The following is a 21,069-nucleotide window of genomic DNA, read 5'->3' on the forward strand; positions in this document are numbered from 1 at the left end:
CCAGTAGACATCCAAAAGACATCTAGAGTCTTTTTGAAAAAAAAAAACCCTCAGAAAAAAAATTAGTATTGACTCATTTAAATATCCTCTGAAACACTATGAGGCCCAGATCCTTAGGAAACAATATAGAAAGTACAGTATAATGAAGGCTATCAAGTACAGCAGTACCAAAGTACTGTAAAACACATGGAAACTTAATTAAATCAGCAGAACAGTGAGGAAAGAGAAAGAGAAAAAGCAAAATCCAAGAGTGGATGTAGATGTACTCACACAAATGAAATCAATATGTCACAGAATGAGTGACAGAAAGAGAAAACGCTGCATAATGACATGTGTACAAATAGCAACTTGTTATGTTAATTGCCACCCCTGTGAGTAAGTAATTTAAGCACATCTGAAGAATAACGCTATAAGGTTTATTGAGAAGAGCTGAGAACTAACATGCTGTAGTTAACCTCAAACTCTCAATACACAGACTTTCCCCACCACACTCAGACCCAAATAACTTCAGCAATTAACAAGATGTAGACTGCATGTAAAAGAGACACTTCAACATAATCTAGACCTTTTCCTGTGCTACTATGGAAGCAACAAATTAAATTGTTGTTGATAAAGAGAAACCGAGCAGCTTGTGAGGAACTTGATTGCTAACAAATGGACCACCATTTGCTGTCACTAGCACCCTGAGTCAGGAAAATGGATCTAGGAACTGGAGGGATGCTAAGACGCCAAAGACTACCAGCAAACGAGAAACCAAGTACAGGAAGGAGAGGAAGCCTCACAGGCCCAATTTTTCATCCCAATGAAGTAGAGGTCTTGCTCCGTGAAGTGGGTTCACATTTCCCAGAGTTCTTCTATAGGGAGCATTCTAGGATCACGATCAACATTACCAAACAGCAGAAACAAAGCTGATTTCTGACTATAGCAGCACCCAGGAGAAATTCAAACACACGTGGAAAGAGATGAGAGCACAAGTGCTCCATAAGTTTGCCAGGATCAGGTTCCCTGCCAGAAGACCCAGAGGGGAGTCACGTCTCTTGCAGCAGCTTATGCCCCTGGGAGAGCTAAATGCATTATCACTGAGAAAACCATTCCGGGCTTGCACCCTGGCAGCCAATCTTATCTTGTAAGAAACAAGTCCGATAAAAGCATTTGACAATACTAGCATAATGATTAGTTGAAAAACAAGTTGCCTCTATATCTATACTTACAAGCATCTCAAAATAGGGAAAATATCAGAACCGGCCGAGATGCTGAACATACTCCAAAATTATACCAAATACCTTCAGTGTATCTGTTATGCTATATCCCCACCTTTTTTTTTAAATCCAGAAGAGCTTAGGACACTGAAGGGCGATTTCAGTCACCGAGGGCCTCAAACCCATCTGATTTCAGAATGTTCACATTCACAATAAATATGAATGAGATATTTAAGGCTTCATTTTTTAGATATTAATTATTTATAAATTTCAATGTTTATAATATTAGCTATTTTAGATTTTTATTTCAATGCATAAAATCTCGCCGGGGGATATTATCCCCCACCCATAGAGGCTCATCCCCATCACTCTTTCACTTTCCTCCACCAGCCTGTCCCCATCATTTTCTCTCCCCCTCATTCAGTCCTCAACTTTGTCCCTATACCCACCACGTTTTCTTACCCCTTGCTTATTCTGTCCTCTTGCCCCTGGCTCCGATGATTGCTGTTGAAAACAGCTGTGCAGCTGAGTCAGCGGAAAATGTAGAATATTAGAGCCCTGTCAAGCTAATAAGAACTTGTACAGCGGAGGCGTGGTAAGTGTAGAAATGGCACAAAATCAGAGTGGTACTTCCAAAGCAGGCTGGAGCAGGAGGAGATGGTGGGTGGTAACAGAGAGAGACAGGGGAAACTGCTCTTTTCCAGTGTTTATCCAATAAACACCTATTTCATTTCTTGTGCACAGGGGTAGTTTATCAGTGTTGAATTGTGGATATCCTGAAAACGAGAAGTTTGCAGGCCTCGAGGACCAGAAATGCCCACCACTGACTTAGGGTGACCTCTTTTTTTTGTAGACATTTATCTGCAAGAACACCACAGCCAGGGGAGCCAACTCATCCTCTACGTTTTCTTCAGAAAGTCTCATGACAGCTAAAAGGAGTCCGGGAGCTCAGTATTCCTGGAAATGTAAGTTTGGGAATGATTCATATGAAATCCCAGACCTATTCTGTCATACTTATGAGGCACCTGACAGTTTCAAGAAGAAAGTAGTAATATGGAAAACAATCACCAAAGACCAACACAAAAAAAAAAATCCCAGACAAAAGACTGAAACAAGACTGAAACAAGACCTTCATATTATCGGGTCTCATCTCAGCTCACGAGAAATCTCAGCGGAGAGAATTTGGATACTCTTTCACCTTATACATTTCCTTTGGATCCTGGAAATATGGGGCTGAGTCTGGAGCAACTTCTCCTGGTTTGTTTCGGGAGGAACAGTTGGTCACCAGTGGTGAATCCTGTTTGTTTCCAACTCACCCAAAGGTAATCACACTGGATTCCTTTGGGATTTAGTAGTTGGCTTTGGGAGGTCCTTAAACACTTGTACTACCAAGAATGATAATCTTTCTCCAAAATGTGAACAACAGACTGCTAAATATGATGGCAGGTTTTTGCAATCAATGTTAAGGTTTTGACCATTGAAATTAATATTAAGGATATGCAAACCTTAAGTACAGCAATCATGAAGGACTGTAATGCTCTCTCTAGATCAGAGGTGGGCAATTAATTTTCCCATGGGGCCGCATGAGAAATTGGGATGGTTTTAGAGGGCCGGACTAATATAATTAACTCAGTTCTCAATAGCCCTACTTATGAAAAGACAGCAGTTTACCACCAATGCATGTCCTCTGAGAAAACACCACAAATAAGACCGATACAAACGCTTACATGCTAGCAAAATATCTCATCTCGGTAACAGACACAGAACCGACCTAACATACTCCCAGGATCTGTAGTAATGCACATAAACTAATCCACACACAGTTACACCTGTATTATGGAATACAAAACAGGAGCAACCCTATCTATGAAAAGGCAACACCACAAATATTAAATCAGGTCCTAAAAACCAATACACCTCTTATTAGGAAAACAGAATAGCAAGCAGCTATAGATCCCCACACAGAAATAATTGTAAAACTATACTAATAAGCAGAATAAATGTTTCAAAACAGCTATGAACAGAATAACATCCAACAATTAAAAACTCATAAAAACTATTAAACATTCTCCAACACCAATAAAATATTTCAAAAAAGCAGACATCACACAATTATACTGTTCCATATACTGTTCCATATGTTCTACGGTTCCATGTAAAGCTCCGCTCTCTGTTGAGCAGTTCTTCGTTTTATGTAAACCGGAGTGATTTGTAGTCCCTACAAGAACTTCGGTATATAAAAATTAAAAAATAAATTAATTAATTAATTAAAATGGCAGTCAAGAAAAATAAACTTAAAGCCATCTTTACTTACCCCCTCCAGCAGCTCTCCTACTCCCCTTCCCTGCAGGCCGTGGCACACACCAGAAGCAGCAGTAGAAGCTAAGCTCTATACTTATGGTCCTCTTCCTTAGTGCCCATGTCTCTCACACACACACCATACCAGTCATGCCCCCATGACCAGTTTCTGTCTCTCACACACCAATCATCTCCCAAACAGTCTTTGGCACACTCACCAGTCACCTTCCTGAACAGTTTCTCTCATGCCATACACACACACACACACAGGCTTCCCACTCCCGTGTTCTTCTTACATATATGGGCTTCTCACTCTCATAATCACTTTCTCTGTCTCTCTCTCTCTCACACACACACACACACCCACACACTCACTCACCAGTCTCTCACTCCCATGCTTGTTCTCTCCACATGCACAGGCTTCTCATTCCCATAATCACTTTCTTTCTCTCACACACACACACACACAAACACACTCACCAGTCTCTCACTCCCATGTTCTCTTTCAGATATACAGGCTTCTCCCTCCCATGATGTGTCTCACACACACCCAGGTTTCTCACTCCCATGCTCACTCTTCATATGCACAGGCTTCTCATTCCCATAATCACTTTATTTCTCTCTCTCTCTCACACACACACACACACACACCAGTCACCTGATCTCACTCATGCATACACACACACACAGGCTTCCCACTCCCAAGTTCTCTTTCAGATATACAGGCTTCTCCCTCCCATGCTGTCTCACACACACCCAGGTTTCTCACTCTCATGCTCACTCTCTTCACATGCACAGGCTTCTCATTCCCATAATCACTTTCTCTCTGTTACACACACACCAGTCTCTCTCTCATTTCCATGCTCGCTCTCCACTGCACAGGCTTCTCATTCTCTGAATCACATTCTTTCTCTCACATTCACACACACCAGTCTCTTTCTCTCACACACACAGTCACCTTACCAACCAGTCTCTCGCTCTCATGCATGCACACACACACACACAGGCTTCCCACTCCCATGCTGTCTCACACACACCCAGGTTTCTCACTCTCATGCTCACTCTCTTCACATGCACAGGCTTCTCATTCCCATAATCACTTTCTCTCTGTTACACACACACCAGTCTCTCTCATTTCCATGCTCACTCTCCACGTGCACAGGCTTCTCATTCCCTGAATCACATTCTCTCACATTCACACACACCAGTCTTTTTCTCTCACACACCCCGTCACCTTACCAAGCAGTCTCTCTCTCTCATGCATGCACACTCACCCAGGTTTCTCACTCCCACAACACCAGGCTTCTTACGCTCATGCTTTCCCACATACCCAGACTTCTCACTTCCATGCTTTTTCTCTCTCACACACACACACATCAGTCACCTCCCTGACTAATGTCTCACACTCTCACATACACATCAGTCATCTCCCTGAGCAATCACTTTCATTGTCTCTCACATACACATACACATCAGCTCTCTGACCAGTCAATCACACACAGGCTGGCTGGCTGCTTCTCTCTCTTTCTCACTTCCTCTCCCCCCCACCAGAGCACAAATGGGAGCTGCAGCAGCCCCCGAAGGCCAAGAAAGAAGAATCCCATCGGCCGCGGGAGGCTCATACTGCTGACTCCTTTCTCGATTACTGGCTGCTTCAATTGCTCGGGGACCGACGCTGCAGCCGACGCGGCACGGCTCTTTCTCCTTCCCGCGCACCGCTCCGTGTATCACTTCCTGTTCCGGGTCATGGGAGGGGGGGTGCAGGCGCGGGAAGAAGAAAAGGCCAGCCGTGGGTACCACAGCTTCTAACACTGCTGCCGTTCCCACTGGGCTTGAACGCGCTGACAGCCCAGCGGCAACGGCAGCGGGAGAGACCGGGAGCGCGTGCTGCGGACCGGCAAAAAACTCCCGCGGACCGGTGGTTGGGGACCCCTGAAAAAGACCACGAAAGGCGGAACTGGTAGGTAGGTAGGAAAGAAACTCGAGCGAAGACACGCTGCCCGATTGGCCGGTGCTGGGCAAGGCTTGCCCAGCACCGGCCAATCGGGCAGCGTGTCTTCGCTTGAGTCACTCCCTCCCCCCCCCACCGAATGCTGTAAAAAAAACAGTTCATTCTCCGCTCCCTCGCTCCCCGATTGGCCGGCCAATCGGGGAGTGAGGGAGCGGAGAATGAGGCACGCAGCCTGCAGAGGGAAGGCAGCGTGCCTCATTCTCCGTCTGCTCTCAGCAGTGGGCGGGCCGGTCACAGACCGTAGGCGGGCCGGATTCAGCCTGCGGGCCGCCCCTTGCCCAGGTCTGCTCTAGATGGACTGAATATGTTAGAAATCATGAGACACTTAAATCTTTGTTTTTTGAATTTTCCCAAGGTTTGGGAAGAAATTCCATTTGTATCATTGAAAAAATATTTTCAGGAAGATCTAAAGTTTCCACCTGCCCAATTTCCTTCAGTAAACAAGCTGTATTTTCTTCCTAATAGTTCTTGCTCAGTCTCTGCTAAATTTAACTAATTTTCTTGAGAATTCTACTGTTGAAATTATTGAACATAGGTCTCTTTATTTCCTCTCAGGAGCTGGTAATGTAATATGAAAATACTTTAGGAATCCTTGCTCTCTATTTTATGATCAGCTGGTGTGGATCTTCCCAGATTTCACTTGTGTATCCCATGAGAGAAGAAAGAGCTTTCTGGCCTTTTGGCAGGAAGCCATCTCTCTAGGTGGTTCCTTCCTTCTTCATTACCCAAGTAACTGTGTAGTAAAGTTTAGAAATGAGTGTTTCATTTTTTTCTGCCCGAACAACTAAAAGTGTTTCTGAACTTCAGAAGCCTTTAACATCTTCTCCGGTGCCAACTTAATTTAATGTGGGTATAGATTAATTTGCTGTTAGCATAACACGTTAAGCCAATTTCTTTATTAGATTTCCTATTGTCTCCTTGGTTTTCTAGCCCCCTTCTTTACTGATATACTTGGAAAGGATGACCATATTATTTAAATGTATTTTTTATTTTTTTATTGTGCTGTTTCTTTAATTGGAATAATTCATTGTATTGGAATCCATATGTTTCTGTAGCAAAGTTAAATCTTTGTTAAATTTATGAAAATTAATAAACAAAAGTTAAAAAAAGATACCTTCAGTGAGATATTTTGTCTTCAAAGCTCAAAACATATCAGAAAGGCACTACATTTCTCATAAGAGAACTTATATTAATGAAAATAGGTTCAGCACGTCAAAAAATGCCAAGACTCCTAATGATCTGTGGACCAGACACTCAAAATGGGCAGCAATAAATATGTTTGGATTTTGGGTTGCAAATAAGAATGTGTAAGTGTATGAGCGAATAACCCCCTATAGACCAGTCCATGGGTGTAGCACAGCATGTAATAGAGTTACTATGGTGTCTATGCTATATACTCTATAGCAGTGGTCCCCAACCCTGTCCTGGGGGCCCACCAGCCGCAGCCAGTCGGGTTTTCAAGATATCCACAATGAATATGCATGAGAGAAAATTTGCATGTTATGGAGGCAGTGCATGCAAATGTTCTCTCATGCATATTCATTGTGGATATCCTGAAGACCCGACTGGCTGGTGGGCCCCCAGGACAGGGTTGGAGACCACTGCTCTATAGGGTGAATTTTAAAAGCCCTACACATGGCAAAACTGAGAGATACACGCATGACTCAGCCACATGTATTTTTAAAAGGCACATATCTCCCGGTACGGGATAAAAAAGATTGACAACAAAGGGGCAGGATGTGGGTGTGGTCTAGGTGGGGCATGGGTGGGCTGTGACTGCACCCATTCAGTCACTTATGTGCTCTAGCGCCCACTGGGTTCCCTCAACTGCATAACTTGCTTCTGCTATGGACAGTGTGTAAGTAGTAAAATGAAAAAAAAGGGTAGTCAGCGGGGTTTTAGGGGTTGAGGCTAGCAGGCTAAAAGGGAGGCAAGTTAGGTAGAGGGTTTAGGAAGTCCACTCATATACTGGGGAGAACTGGGAGGGAACTGGGAAATAGGCCTATTGCGTTGCCACCATCCCTACTAAAATTCCCCCCTTATGTGCTCAAGATGAAATTTGCACACACATGCTTGTCAATATAAAATTGTGCACACATGTACGCGCAGCTAGTCGACTTTATATATGCATGCATAAACACATTCATGTTATAAAATTGGCACATCCATGTGTATGGCCAGCAAACGCGTGCACATTTGCGCCTGCACATAGCTCTTAAAATCTACTTTTATACAGTGCTACTTTTGAATTTACAAAATAAATTGTGAAATAAAACTAATGAGCCCAATAAAACATTTGCCATGAGTGAACTCCTTCATCACAGAGGGTGGATACATACCTAATTAATTCATTAGATTTTATCCAAAGTGTATCATATTAATACATAAAAGATACACACTTATTGCAAAGATCTGAATCCAGCCCACCATATAACTTAAGGTGGGAAAAAAAGTGAAGCTTGTATTTTTATTTATAAGACAAAGCAATGCAAAACTCACTGATGACTATCATTTGTGAACACTGCAGACATTCGTAAAGCATTACAAAAGGATTATTCTCTCTCACTGTCCATCAAGCTTTCATTTTTTCTATTACTCATCATTCTATTCTGACACATGCTGCCTTGCCATTCACTCCTTAATTTTGTAATGCCATTTTTTATTTGTCATTTATCCGAATGACGAGGTGTGTCTTTCCTGATCCAGATGTTCCAATAAAAAAAAATAATAATTTCCCTCCCAATTTACAAGTGGCTGGTATAAACCAGCCACTAGTAAATTGGAAATGCAGTTCCTATATGCCTTGGTGGATGTTTAGATTCTTTAGCATTCTTAAATTCCCATCACATGGAGAATGAAGCCCCTCCTATAAGGAAAGGAAGGAAGCGAGAGCAGCAGGAACAAGTGATGGTCACTCACGCTAGCCCGGTTCTCAACTCAAGAGATTCCACTCCTTTAAACTAGAAATGCATAAAGGCAGCTAAGCGGGAACTGTCCTCGGTGCTGAAATATTGTGAGGGCAAAAAGTAAAATGCAAGTGTCGCAAGTAGGCATCTGCAATGTTACAAGTTATAACCATTTAAAGTCTTACTTAGCATAATTTGCACGTATAAACTTCGGGAATCTGTCTTTCACAGAAGTGCAGATTTAAAAAGAAGATTTAGTTTTATTTTTGTTTAAGTAACCACCAAAATTGGTGGTTTTCATACGGGATCAGTGCAATAAGGATTTGAAGATTAAGCTGTTAGAAGTCACTCAGAAAATGTTTGCGAGCGGTTTCATAACTCCAAAATGGGAGAAACTTCTGTCTGAGTTGAAAGACCTAGTCAGGATTTGCAGCATTTGACGATGTATCATTAGTCACCAGTAAAAACGGTATTAATAGAATTTATCAACGTGTCATACGATGGATATCCAAAGCAAATTAAATGAATAAATATGAGGAAGTCTCTTTTCCTCCAAACATTTTATAGGATGCATATTTACCACTTGTATTTATATGCTGATGCAAGAATTCTAGTTATAGAATACTAAAGCCCAGTAGGTGGCGCTCTGGTTTAGCAACAGAAGAGACAATAGACAACTGATCAGATCCGTCTACAAAATGGGCATTTAGACACCTTCGCAATTACCTAAGGGATTTTTTTTATTATTATTATTTGTTCTCCACCCCTTTTATATATGAAAGGATTAAAGCTGGTTCCATGTTAAAGTATTCCATGCCCATGAGTGGCTTTTGCACTGCGAATCCATAAAAGTTATTCCACAGCCATGTATTCTTCGGATACGATTATTTTGCATGAATAATTCTTCCGTGAAAATAGTTTAGATCGCCGTCACCGTCATCCATAACATTATTCTGCACTGCAGAAACATCAGAACATGATGCAATCGTCTGAAAGAACACAAAATAAACCAGCTTTTTGCAACACATCACAATTGCTTTCACTGTCATTTACCCTTGCTGTGAACTATTATTGTTTGTATAGTACAGTTAGTTGTGACCTTTGACTTTTAAAGGCAGTAAACAGTATTGATGGGTTAATAGTACTTGCTGGAAGGAAAGATAGACAAATGCTTTCCTCCATTCTAACAGAAGCACATTACCCTAAGAGCTGATTCTCGGTACAAGCTGCAGCTGCTCTACACCTGAGTAGCACCAATAAAGCAATTATCCAATGAGAAAACACTTCTCACCCACAGCTTTATACATGGCATTTCAGTGCCCAGTTTAACTAATAGCGTACACAGGAGGTAATAAAGAGTACACTTTAATTTGTGCTGTGACTCTGCACTTTGCATTGGCCATGCCTCCGAGTACACCTTCTATCTGACAAAAGGATCAATTCAGGCTTTGTTGCCTAAGAAGAATCGCAACCATTAGATCTTTGCTTCGTGATCAATTAACCTGAACCATAGTTGAACTCTGCCCTTTGAACTCACCAGATAAACACATTATCTCACCTAAGAGTCATTAATATTTTTCTCCTTCTAAAACAAATCTGTAACTGGCAGGACTCCTCACACAGATCAAATAACGAATCAATAAGGCTGAGCTCTGGAGGCTTATTTCTCCCAAAGATGCAAAGCAAGGAATAAGAAGTACTTCAGGAAACTGAGGCTATGAGCAAATGGGGATGCAATCTGCGATACTCACATCAAACAAGAAGAAAAAGAAGATAACGTACCAGGTTACTCATATGTAAGGAAAGTGGAAGGCTGGGAAATATGCTATCCGGATTAGTAGAATAAACGTGTTGGTCTATTCAGAGGGCAACATGGTACTGTTTGTTTATGCACATCTAAACTGAAGGTAAACCCCATTCTGTAGATTGATACAGAATTATTGGTTTACTGCTCTGACCTAGTCGTGCAGTAAACCGATGATGTTGGCAAACTTTTAGCCCTGCTTACATTACATATCCCGCAGGTTTCCTGTTTGTTTCATAGGATTTCGAGTTTTGTGCACTGGCATCCTGGATGACAACAGTTAAAAGGGAAGCCAGCCAGCATGAAGGGAAAATCTATCGAGCAAGGGTCTTTAACTGTGTGGTTTTCTTAAAGGGAAAGGTTGGATCAATCGGATCGATATGAAAGGTTTCCCTGGCCCTGCATAAAGCGGTAACTGCTTTTCTTTTCACTGGTTTAACTTTCCTCTTTGACGAATGCAAATCAATGGATGTGTGTTTACAACAGACTAAGCTCAGAAAGTGCGCTACAATCTACATGGTACCCATTGCCATAGGTAATGATGATAATAATACTAATACAATGAGAATTGCATGCAGCAGCAGCACAGGATTTATGTATGACCAAGTCTTTGTTTTTCTCTTTTCCAAAATCTCGGAATATTTTATTCTGGTCACAATTTTGTCTTTACTATTTTTAAATAATATAATAATAATTACTACCCAGGACACACTCAAACGTCAATACAAAACTACATTTAAAATTCTTTTCTTCCTGAAGAAAATATCTATATTTGATTACATGAGACCAAGTACAAGCGTGATTAAATTAGGTTAGAGGTATGTCTATAAACCAAAACAAAATCTGCCTTTTCTCAGAAAAGTAATCATCCTAAAAGGAATCGGATCAATCCTGATGTGCACAATGCTCCGCTTATCTTTTGAACCTTAACGATATAATTTAAAAAATGTTTTGAAGTCATAAGAAATTCTGTTTTAATGTTATGTTCTCTTTTATTTGTATACCATTTGTTTTAATCATTTGATTCTAAGGTATAATCCTTGCTTTCAGTCTCCCTCTCTCTCTCTCTTTCTGTATCTGCTATACATATAGATAGATAGATATCTTACGGGAGGATCATCAGAAATCTGCCAATTGTCTTACTAAAAATCTATAAGATCTGGGGAAAATGGCAATGGTTTAGAAAAGAACATGTAGGCATCATAATAGTCATAAATAGATATTTGCCTAGGAAAATAACTCCTATAATTCAGATATTACAAGTGATGGATAAGGAGCTAATTTTGCACACTGTTATAAAAAGAAACTGAAAATTCTGTAAAAACAAATTTACTTTCCCTCAAACGTGATGGATTTTCTTTCTTTCTTATTACCAACGCTATGAAAAATGAAGGCATCACCATTCAATTCCTCCTACACTCTCTTCTGTTACATGTCATAACAGGCAGACTACAAAGTGAAACATTGACGGGAGAGAATAAAGATAAACTCCTATTAAAACCTTAACACACAAATGTATTTTTCAGGGGAGACTCTAACTAGCAAAGTCTGATAAGAACAAGTACAAGCATAACCTCTTAAAATCTGCTAAAGATTATCCCAGCTAATCAGTCATTAAGCACACCGAGCTGTACACTAACGCTCTCTTTGAGCAATCTGATATTTTTTTTATTTTTGCAGGTATACTTTTCCTTTTATTATTTTGCACTCAGAGAATGATTGAAATCCATAAATATTTAGGATAACTGAGAAAGATAGTAAATCAATCAGGCAATTAATTAAACGGGATCAAAACATGTTACTAAACAAAACAAACAAAAAAAAAGTCCCAGCAAGAAAGAATCTGTGTTTTTCTGTTAACGTTTTACAGTACACTTTAACCAGACTGATAAGGCTGGTGAACTACCTTACCTGACCTGTTTCCCCACAGTCTGTAAATCCTGCGTCTGATTACAAAAAGTCATTGTTACACAACACCTTGTGTACGGTACTGATAGCTTTGTCATTTGATGTACTTGTAAAATGCAAGCAGATTTAGAACAGCTACACACACATTCATTTTCCAATGAGAAAACTGTCAAAATAGAAATCTATTCCCTGAAAATAGTCAGACCTCAATGTTCTTAACATTGTTTTTCCATAGGCACGGAATGAGATACAAAATTAAAAAAATGGATGAGAGCCATCAACCACAATAATCTGTCGTGAAGAACCCTATGCAGCTAGAGTATAGGTCATGAGCAAAGGACCAATAACAGGTCAGCTTTAATTGCTCCATGACTTCACAAAGTCCTTGTAGCTTCACCGAGATTTCAACCAAGATAGTGCAAACAAAATAGCACGAAAATGGAAATAGATCCTTTATTTTAAGATTTTTAGTTGAAAGACCTTTTGTATGTACAATAGCATACCTCAGGGTGTGCGTTAAAACAGAAATCTCTGGTAAAACAACACACACATCAGAATTATTTAAATGTTTTCCCTCAAACCCTGCAGGAAGTTCTGTATTTGCCTTTCGTTTCACATGTTAAAACAATTCTCTAATCCCGGTTTTGCTGTAGTCTAGGACTGGTCAGGACCTCCCAAACTACTCAGCTCATCAATTTAGCCAATAGGAATTCATATAACATAATGAAGGAGAGTGGTTCTAAGGTTGGACTACAAATTGGAGTAATCTGAGATCTGCACTTTCAGCCATATTTGCATACCATCCCCAAAGATGTTTTTAAGCATTTTGCCAAGAAACATGAAAATGAAAGAATTGATTGCATTACTTAGTTGCAAAGATAGGTCACCGTATACTTGACTCAAATTTGACCAAAAGGTGGCGCTGCTGCTTTAAATGATTTCCAACTCTGCCCCGGCGCACTTTAACTCACGCGCTCTCCACCCATCCAGAGCATGCAACAAAACCCTTTTATTTCCATGTGTTCCTGCTTACCTAGAAAAAAATAGGGTTTTTTCGTGTAATTAAGAGTTTCTCCTGTTTTGGACACATACTAAAAGCAGCTCCTTAATCAGGGCCTTAAAACGTCATGGGCTCTGTTTCCAAAAACGTCCTACTATGAAGAACTTACTTGAAAAATAGAAACTTCGGATGTTTTATTAAAGGCTTGCCCTGGTTTTACTCTGTTGCAAAAATTGCACCAGTTTTACGCCAGTGTTCTCCCCATTGAATATAATGGGATAATGTTCTGATAAATCCAAGCGCATAACCTTCAATAGAGATCAGCTCCCTCTCCTGTATCCTGAATATTTTTTCGTAGCTATCAAATGAAGGAAATCATTTAGTACTGAAACCCTAAATCAGCCAAGAAATTTAACAGCCTTATCAAGCAATGAACTGCAAGGAACACCGACCTAGATCCAACAATAAAATACGAGTGCGTTTTGGGTATGCCTCAGACCAGAACTGAGCAATTAAACTGGCCAATGGGGGGGGGGGGGGGGGGGGGGGCAGAGATTGACTGAAGATTAGGGCCTTCCATACCTATTATTGCAGGGAAGTCACATGCACTATAAAACAGCAAACTTCATTTCCCCTCCTTTTCAAAACGTCCACCCCCCCCCTCCCCCTTATCTGGCCTGTTTGAGCAGCCCCTCCCTAAGGCTGCATGTCCACGTGTACCCCGGAGAGAGCAGCCCTCCTGGGCCTTGGCGAGGGGAGGGCCCGTCCATTGTAGAGACCTCGAGGGCCTCAAGCTCTCCAGCCCCCACTAAACAGCTGGAAGACCCAATTCCAAAGGCTCACAGCAGCTCAGGCGCTGTTAAAGCATCAAGTCAGTATGCCAGAATAAATGAGGTGGAAAAAAAAGAACGTAGAAAACGCAAACTCCTTCGTCTAACAGGCAGACGTGGGTTTTTCCAGATTCCCCCTCTCTAGCAGCATTATTGTTTTTAAAGTTTCACTTTTCAAATAAGAGCAATCTGATTATACTTATAAGGAAACTTGCCATTTCATTGTATTGACACTTTCAGATTGTCAGACAAAAATCTGAAGCAAGTATGAGGAATTCTTGATACTTCACTGTTGGTGTTATTCATTCTAAGAAGTGTGCAATTAATATTTCTAAAACTGAATTACTAAAAGGCACTGAAGGATAATCACATCATTATATATTTTCAATATTTCCCGCTAATAGAAAAAAGCATTATATGAAAAGCCACTGGAGGCTGCTGTTTATTTCATTATCATAGTTACACTCTAATTATTTGGACGAATGAACTTCATCGCTAGTAAGTCCTGCAACCTTTAATGTCCAGGTTAGATTGTGGCCTGCCCTTTGCCTTTTGCAAAATGCAATTCCCTGATACTTCCTACAGTCCATAGACAAGCAAACGATTATAAGAATGCATATTTACTTTATGAATTCTCTTGCAGATAATTTACAGCTCACTGGGATGATTGTTTTCTCTTCTTCATGATCTAAGCTTTTAATGCAAAGGAAAACGTGTTTTATAAACATAAAATAAAACAAAACAAAAAAAGGAACCCTCAAACCAACAAAACAAAAATCAGTGACGCGCCATGTAGCCATTATCTTGCACAATCTGCTTAGCCAACCTTTTAGGTTAGATTAATTCAAGATGTCCCGGGACACCAAAAGAGAAAGAGAGAGAGAAAAAAAGAAAGCCAGAGACAGGGGAGACGAAGGGGAGCACTGTGCTGGGAAAAGAGCGCCATCAGCTTTACAGGAAACAGGCCGGATCAGGTTCCAAATCAATGAAAAGTGGGTCCACACGTTTATGTTATGGTTACCAGCATTAATGCTCTTTTAATCTTCTAAACATTATCAGCATCGATCCGCCTCCATATACACATTTGTATGAGAAAGTGACATAACCCACACGGTGTAAAGTCTAGAATTAAAAAAAAAAGAAGAAAGAAAGACAAAAGAAATGTGGACGCTTTTCCTCGGGATCTTGCTCCTCTGGTTATTTTCGTGTTTGCTGTGTCTTTCTACTCTCAATGCACTCAAGGATTCATCACTAATGCTGATTAGAAAGGTGTTATTGATTCACAAGGGATTTTAAAAGGCAAGGACAGTGGCGAGCTATTCAATTATTAACCTAATCAGGTGATCAAGAAGAAATATTTTCTAACAGAAACATTTTACAAATGTAACACGTTTGTCTGTCTGCCTGCTGACCTGTTTCACAGCCAGAATTAAATTGTTTCCCGTTAAGTATGCAGTGTGGGGGACAATGCAGACAATATCAATCTTATTCATAAATGTTTTTAAAACACCCTGCATTTCTTTGATCTATAAGAAGGAAACACAGATATAGGAAAAAAAATGCACATACAACAAATATGTTATTCTCGAGAACGTGTTTTTATCGGGGAAATCTGTATCAGCCCGTACAGCCTAAATCCCACAGGACCCCTCATCAAAAAAATACTGTAACTAAAAGAATTCAAAATTAGTTAAAAGAAAATCGAAAGTCTTTAAGCAAGCTCGGGACATTATTTATTGCTTATTTTGGTTTAAAAAGAATACGCTAGTTAAAAAAAAATGCTTAAACCATTGAACGGTTGACATGAACGAATTTGACTTATTATATAATAACAGAGACTGCTTTACTGAGCCACTGGATGTAAGGGGAAACATTTATATTCCCTCCAAGCTGACCGTTTTCTATGTCCACGCAGATGCAGTCAGGAAAGCTAGGTGGTGAAATTAGCCACTTTAACGCCACCATTTAAATTTCACTGCTTCGAAATGTACAGAATACTTAAAACAACTTCAAACCTTGTTTTCCTGCTTTACTGTTAGAGTCACTGGGTGCCGCTTCAGCTATAATCTTTTGTTCAAAGATGTACTGCGTAGCAGATGATCACTATTAATTGTACCTCTAATTGTATAATGTTAAAATATATTTTAGAAAATTGTAGCCAGCTCTAGATATATAGCAAGTGTATATAATAAAGAATAGCAAGAATTATTCTTATTGTTCTTCTTAGAAGGTGGATGAGGGAGCATGTTAGATTACCTATCTTATTTTCCACAAATCTGGAGATAATTGGGTTTTAGAATATGATTCGCTTTCATTTTACTAATTATTTAATTAATTGCATATTCAACAAAGCAAAAATGATACAAAATACTAAAGACCTTGAAACAGTGTAAAATTCAGCAAAATCACAATATTTTCCTCTTAATGTTGTATTCCTGCTTAAGAAATCTAGACTACAACTGCATTTTGGTAATACATTTTACCATGCAGAAACCTCTACTTTATAAATATTTCATGTTTGCCTCTGTATTTCAAATATAAAGGAATGCCTTTCTAGGAGACTAGGAAAATATGCAAGGGATTTTTTTGTATCTATATATCTATATCTATATCTATATATATAGCCTTGAAGCAGAGAACAAAATCAGCTTGCCAGTAACTCAAACCCAAGCAAGGCCACCCTAGCCACCAGCAGCAGGAAAAAAAATGAAGATCGCAAGGTGGCCGTGGACACCTTCTTTCACCTTGAAAGAGGCAGGCAGTGATTTACAGTGAAGGATTTAGAGCAAAAAAAAAAGCCCCCAGCTCCGAGCTGGTGCCTGGTTAACCCAAAGGAAAGTGACGCTGCCGTCTCCAGTTCTGGGTCGTGCAGAGCTGTCCATCAATAATTCATGGCGAGCGCTCCAGCTCTTCTCCTTCTCTCCGAGCAGCTTCACTCAACACATAATACCCACTCACCCAAATCCCAGCCCGTGCATATTTAACTCAAGGAGACTGCCACTGACGAACCAAACCGTGCACGCATAATACAGTAACCCCTTAGCACCGCACCAACTCCATGCCTACGGGAACCCAAAACGGGGGCTGTGCCTTACCTTTACATCAGAGACAGGTCTGGGGACATCAGACAAGTATTTAAATGCAAGCCACAGCTGGACTGTCTCCCTGCCTCACGGAATCGAGGAATTACCCCTAGCCTTTGACTTCAATAGGTTTCCCCAATCTTCTAATGTATATTAATTAGGCGCAGCGTCATCCCTCCTCAGGTAATCACAACAGAGGAAATTCCCGAGTCACAGGGAAAAACGACCTCTTTAGAGTCTTACCATATTGCTAGCCCAGAAATACTAATCATAGACCCTGGCCAGGATTGGGCAGCCAGTGGTGGAATGTCGTTTGTTATTATTGTAGAGTCTAATTGAAAGTCCGACGAACAATCGCTCCATATTAAATGAGAAGGGGGACAGTGCGTTCCCTAGTACCAGACACTGTATTTCCAAAGTGCACGAACGATTAATAATAATAATAATAATAAAATAATATAAGCATGAGTCAAGTGCACATCTGCACAGACAACCAGAAACAAAAGGTCTAAACACCTTGCCTCCCCAAAGCTCTTCCGTACAAACAAAATCTCTGTAAATCTCTCTTTTACCTACCTCCAATACATTCACCCTAATCTGCATCACCCCCCCCCCCCCAAATGCAACAACAGAAAGAAATTTCAACAACCCGAGGGAGAGCTTGAACGGTTAAAAAAAAAATTATGCCTTCCCAAAGAGATGTTTTTTTATTTACTTTCTTCTAATCAATACTATCAAACGAGTAATTGCTCCAGACAAATTAATGAAGAGAGCAAGGGAATGTGGCGGACGTCAGGGAAGAACAGTGTGTACTATATAATGTATCTGTACAGTATCACCTGGTTATGTTACACTTAATGGGAACATTTTAATTTTTTAAAGGAACTTACTTACAGGGCATTTGCCATGTAAACTCGTCTTTCTTTTATCGGGTTAAAAGGGGATCTTAAGGTGAAGGCAAATGGTACAAATATATTTAAACAGCATTTACTTCAGATATCTTCAAACGGGCAAGAAAACCAGACACAAAAACCAAGATTTCTGATTTTCATTTGTAAACATTTTTCAGAACAAATATTTTCCTGAAAAAAAATAAGCTTTTGTATAAAATTGAGATGCATAAATCTTATACATATCTATTTGCTCAAATGTACACCAATTAAAAGAAGTGCAGTCTTATTAACCCACGTATTTTCAAGTGCTCCCTTAAACTAGATTTTCTAACCGCTCTCCCTTCCAATTTCCTACACTGCATTCTTAATCGACTATTCTTGTAATCCTAGAACAATAGATCGCTGTACTTCACTTTTCCGCCCACTAGAGGAGAAACAGAGAATTCAGCGCATACTGGAACAATATACGCTGTGCAATTGTCCTTTCGCCAGTCTTCTCAGAGACTGAAAAAAAAAAACCAACAACAAAACGGAAAGCTCTCTGCACCCTACAATGAAAATTCAGCGCCTATGTGCAAAGAGTATGTAAAATTGAATCTGAAATTCTTGAAGTACATTTCAGTGATCATTCACACACTACACCTCCTACCCTTAATCTGACCTGCTTTCGAATTTCCCCATACATATATATCATATCAAACCTATCATAATGCTACATCATTTACTCATTGGGACACCGTTTTACAATGCTGGTATAGGTGAAAATGAAAAGCAGGAGAAGTTATAGGCGTTGTGATTCCAAACCTTGTCGAACACAATTCCCATGATTTGGTACCTAATGAGATTTTTTTTCCCCCCCAGAAACTCATGATTTAAAACTGACAAGAGCTATTCTCAAGCATAACTCTTTACCTTCCAGCAGTGAAAAGGCGAGCACTTCTATAAATAACATTAACAACAAATCCCAAAAATAACAACCCTTCCTTTTATGGCTCACTATTCCAATGGAAAATGCTTTGCTCATTGTTTTGTTTGATGATTCCTGGCAAGTGTGAGAGAATCCAGACAGCAAAATTCGGAATTCTGACAAAGACCATGTGCAGAGTGCAACACCAATGCCTTGCTAGTAATGTCATAAAATGGGAAATTCCAGTAGCAGCTGAATGCCAAATTAGGTTAAAAAACAAAACAAAAAAGATTAAATGGGGGAAGGAGGCAACAGGAAAGACAAGGCCAGCATTCAGACCTAAAGCTGATTTCAGGAGGAACTGGAGAGAGAACTATGGATGGATATGACGCACACAACCAAAACTGCTTTCTTTTTACATATTATCCTTGGTGGCAAAGCAATACTCATTAATTGGGACACTTTTCCCGTCCCTGACCTTACCTGCAAGCCTCAAGGCTGACATTCTCTGGAACTCAGGTTCCTGCAGCCATTTCCACATTCGCCTGAAGGTCTCGCGTCCAGATTTCAGTTTACTCCAAGGTTTGGGGTTTCTTAGAAGGTCTGAAAGGGTACCCTGTGAACGGCACAGCACCCTCTGAGCAAAGATAGCCTGAGGAATGCTGTAACGCTTCAGCTCTGCTGTGATCCTTTGTGCCACTTCTTTGGTGTTGATTTCCTCCAACTGCCCAGAGCTGTTAATTTGCGATCCCGAGGAGGAAGGCGGCCTTTCCCGGCTGGAGGAAAGCACGGGCCCGTGTGACTGGGCATGGCCGGGGGGAGAAGGGTGGTGTATACCATTCAAGTGCGACATCATTGCCACAGGAGGGGTGCCAAGCCCCCTCGAGAGGTGCTGATCCCCCCTGGCCAGCATGGCAGTGTGGGCATCAAAGTTGGGACTGAGCATTTTGTCATGACCCGGAGGTCCATAGTTGTGGAGGCTCTGCTGCGTGTTGTGGATGGATCCCAAGCCATTCCCGAGCGGCGTGCCGGCCAAGGGGGACAAACTCTGCCCCATGCCTGTCATATCCTTGTAGGGGCTGTAAAGATTATTCATAGCTGGTAAACCCCTCTCATCCCGCATGAGCGTGAAACTCCCGCTGACGTTGCCCGAAAGCCGCTGGTGGTGGTGGTGATGGTGGTGGTGGTGGGGGTGATGGTGGTGGAATTTGTCGGACACGGTGGAGATCGGCGGCAGGGGCTGGAGTGGCGTTAACGTGGTGTAGGTGCTGCTCATGCCCATCCCCGGCGGCGAGGTGTCGCAGGGCATGCTCATGGCATGGTGGAGCGGGATGGACAGCTCGGGCCGGTAATCCCCGGCCCCGTCCAGGATGGAGGCCATGCTGGACACCATGGCGGAGCGCGAGGAGGTGGCGGAAGCCAGGTCCTGGTGCAGCCGCAGGTTGGCCGCGCTGCTGCGGTGGGGATGCGGGCCGTGGCCGCTCAGCAGCTCCTGCTCATGGCCGGCCCCGCCGTGCAAGCTGCCGAGCGTGTCCATTGTCATCTCCGGGTTCATGGCGCAGGCATCCAGATCTTTGGTTAGGCATCTATAGGCGTTGTAGGCAGTCTTCATTCAGTCCATCGATTTCCTGGGTTGGGGGGGGTGAAAAAAAAATGGGTCGGGGTCGGGGGTATTGGAATGGGGGGGGGGGTGTTAATTTTTTTAAGGCCTCTTAGTTTCTGGTTCTGTGCGTGGTGAGTGCGTGGATGGGGAGGGGGGGGGGAGGGAGGGAAAGGATGGAAGGGTGTGCGTGTGTGTGTGTGTGTGAGGAAATCACCGAGCTCCGGCAGCAGACAGGCCAGCGGCAGCGGCGGCGGCAGCTCCGCTCCTCCTCGCCATGTCCGAGCCCTTTCCTCCCCTTACGTCTTCTGTTTGGGCAGCCGGAGCTGTCCAGAGCGGACTCTGCTGTTTCCACCCCTCCCGCCAGCCTACCCTGGCCTCCTGGGTGGGCGGGACCTCGTCAAGGCGACGGCAGCCCCAGCCAACCGCCCCGGCGCTGTCCGTTCGAATAGTTTAGGCGTCGGAAGGGCGCTTCCAATGAGCAACGCGGGGGGGCGGGGCCGGCGAATGTTCAGGGTTGGCTGAGATTTCAGGGGCTTTGCTGTTGGAATGGTTAAACGCCATGGGGAGGGAGGATGGTTAAAGGGGCAGTGCCCCCGTTTTCCCTCCCTCCCACCCCCCACCTCGGAA

General features: G+C 41.9%; 1 protein-coding gene across 1 annotated transcript in view; it reads right to left on the minus strand.

The window, feature by feature from the left end:
• ONECUT2 (one cut homeobox 2) overlaps positions 1-20,451 on the minus strand; it is a 165,454-nt gene extending 145,003 nt beyond the window's left edge. Inside the window, exon 1 of the mRNA XM_029579671.1 lies at positions 19,323-20,451. Within this exon, the coding sequence (XP_029435531.1) occupies positions 19,323-20,451 (1,129 nt within the window). The remainder of the gene's footprint in view (positions 1-19,322) is intronic.
• Between the last annotated feature and the right edge of the window lie 618 nt (positions 20,452-21,069).

This window comes from Rhinatrema bivittatum, chromosome 1 (genome assembly GCF_901001135.1).
Source record: "Rhinatrema bivittatum chromosome 1, aRhiBiv1.1, whole genome shotgun sequence".
Classification (NCBI taxonomy): domain Eukaryota; kingdom Metazoa; phylum Chordata; class Amphibia; order Gymnophiona; family Rhinatrematidae; genus Rhinatrema; species Rhinatrema bivittatum.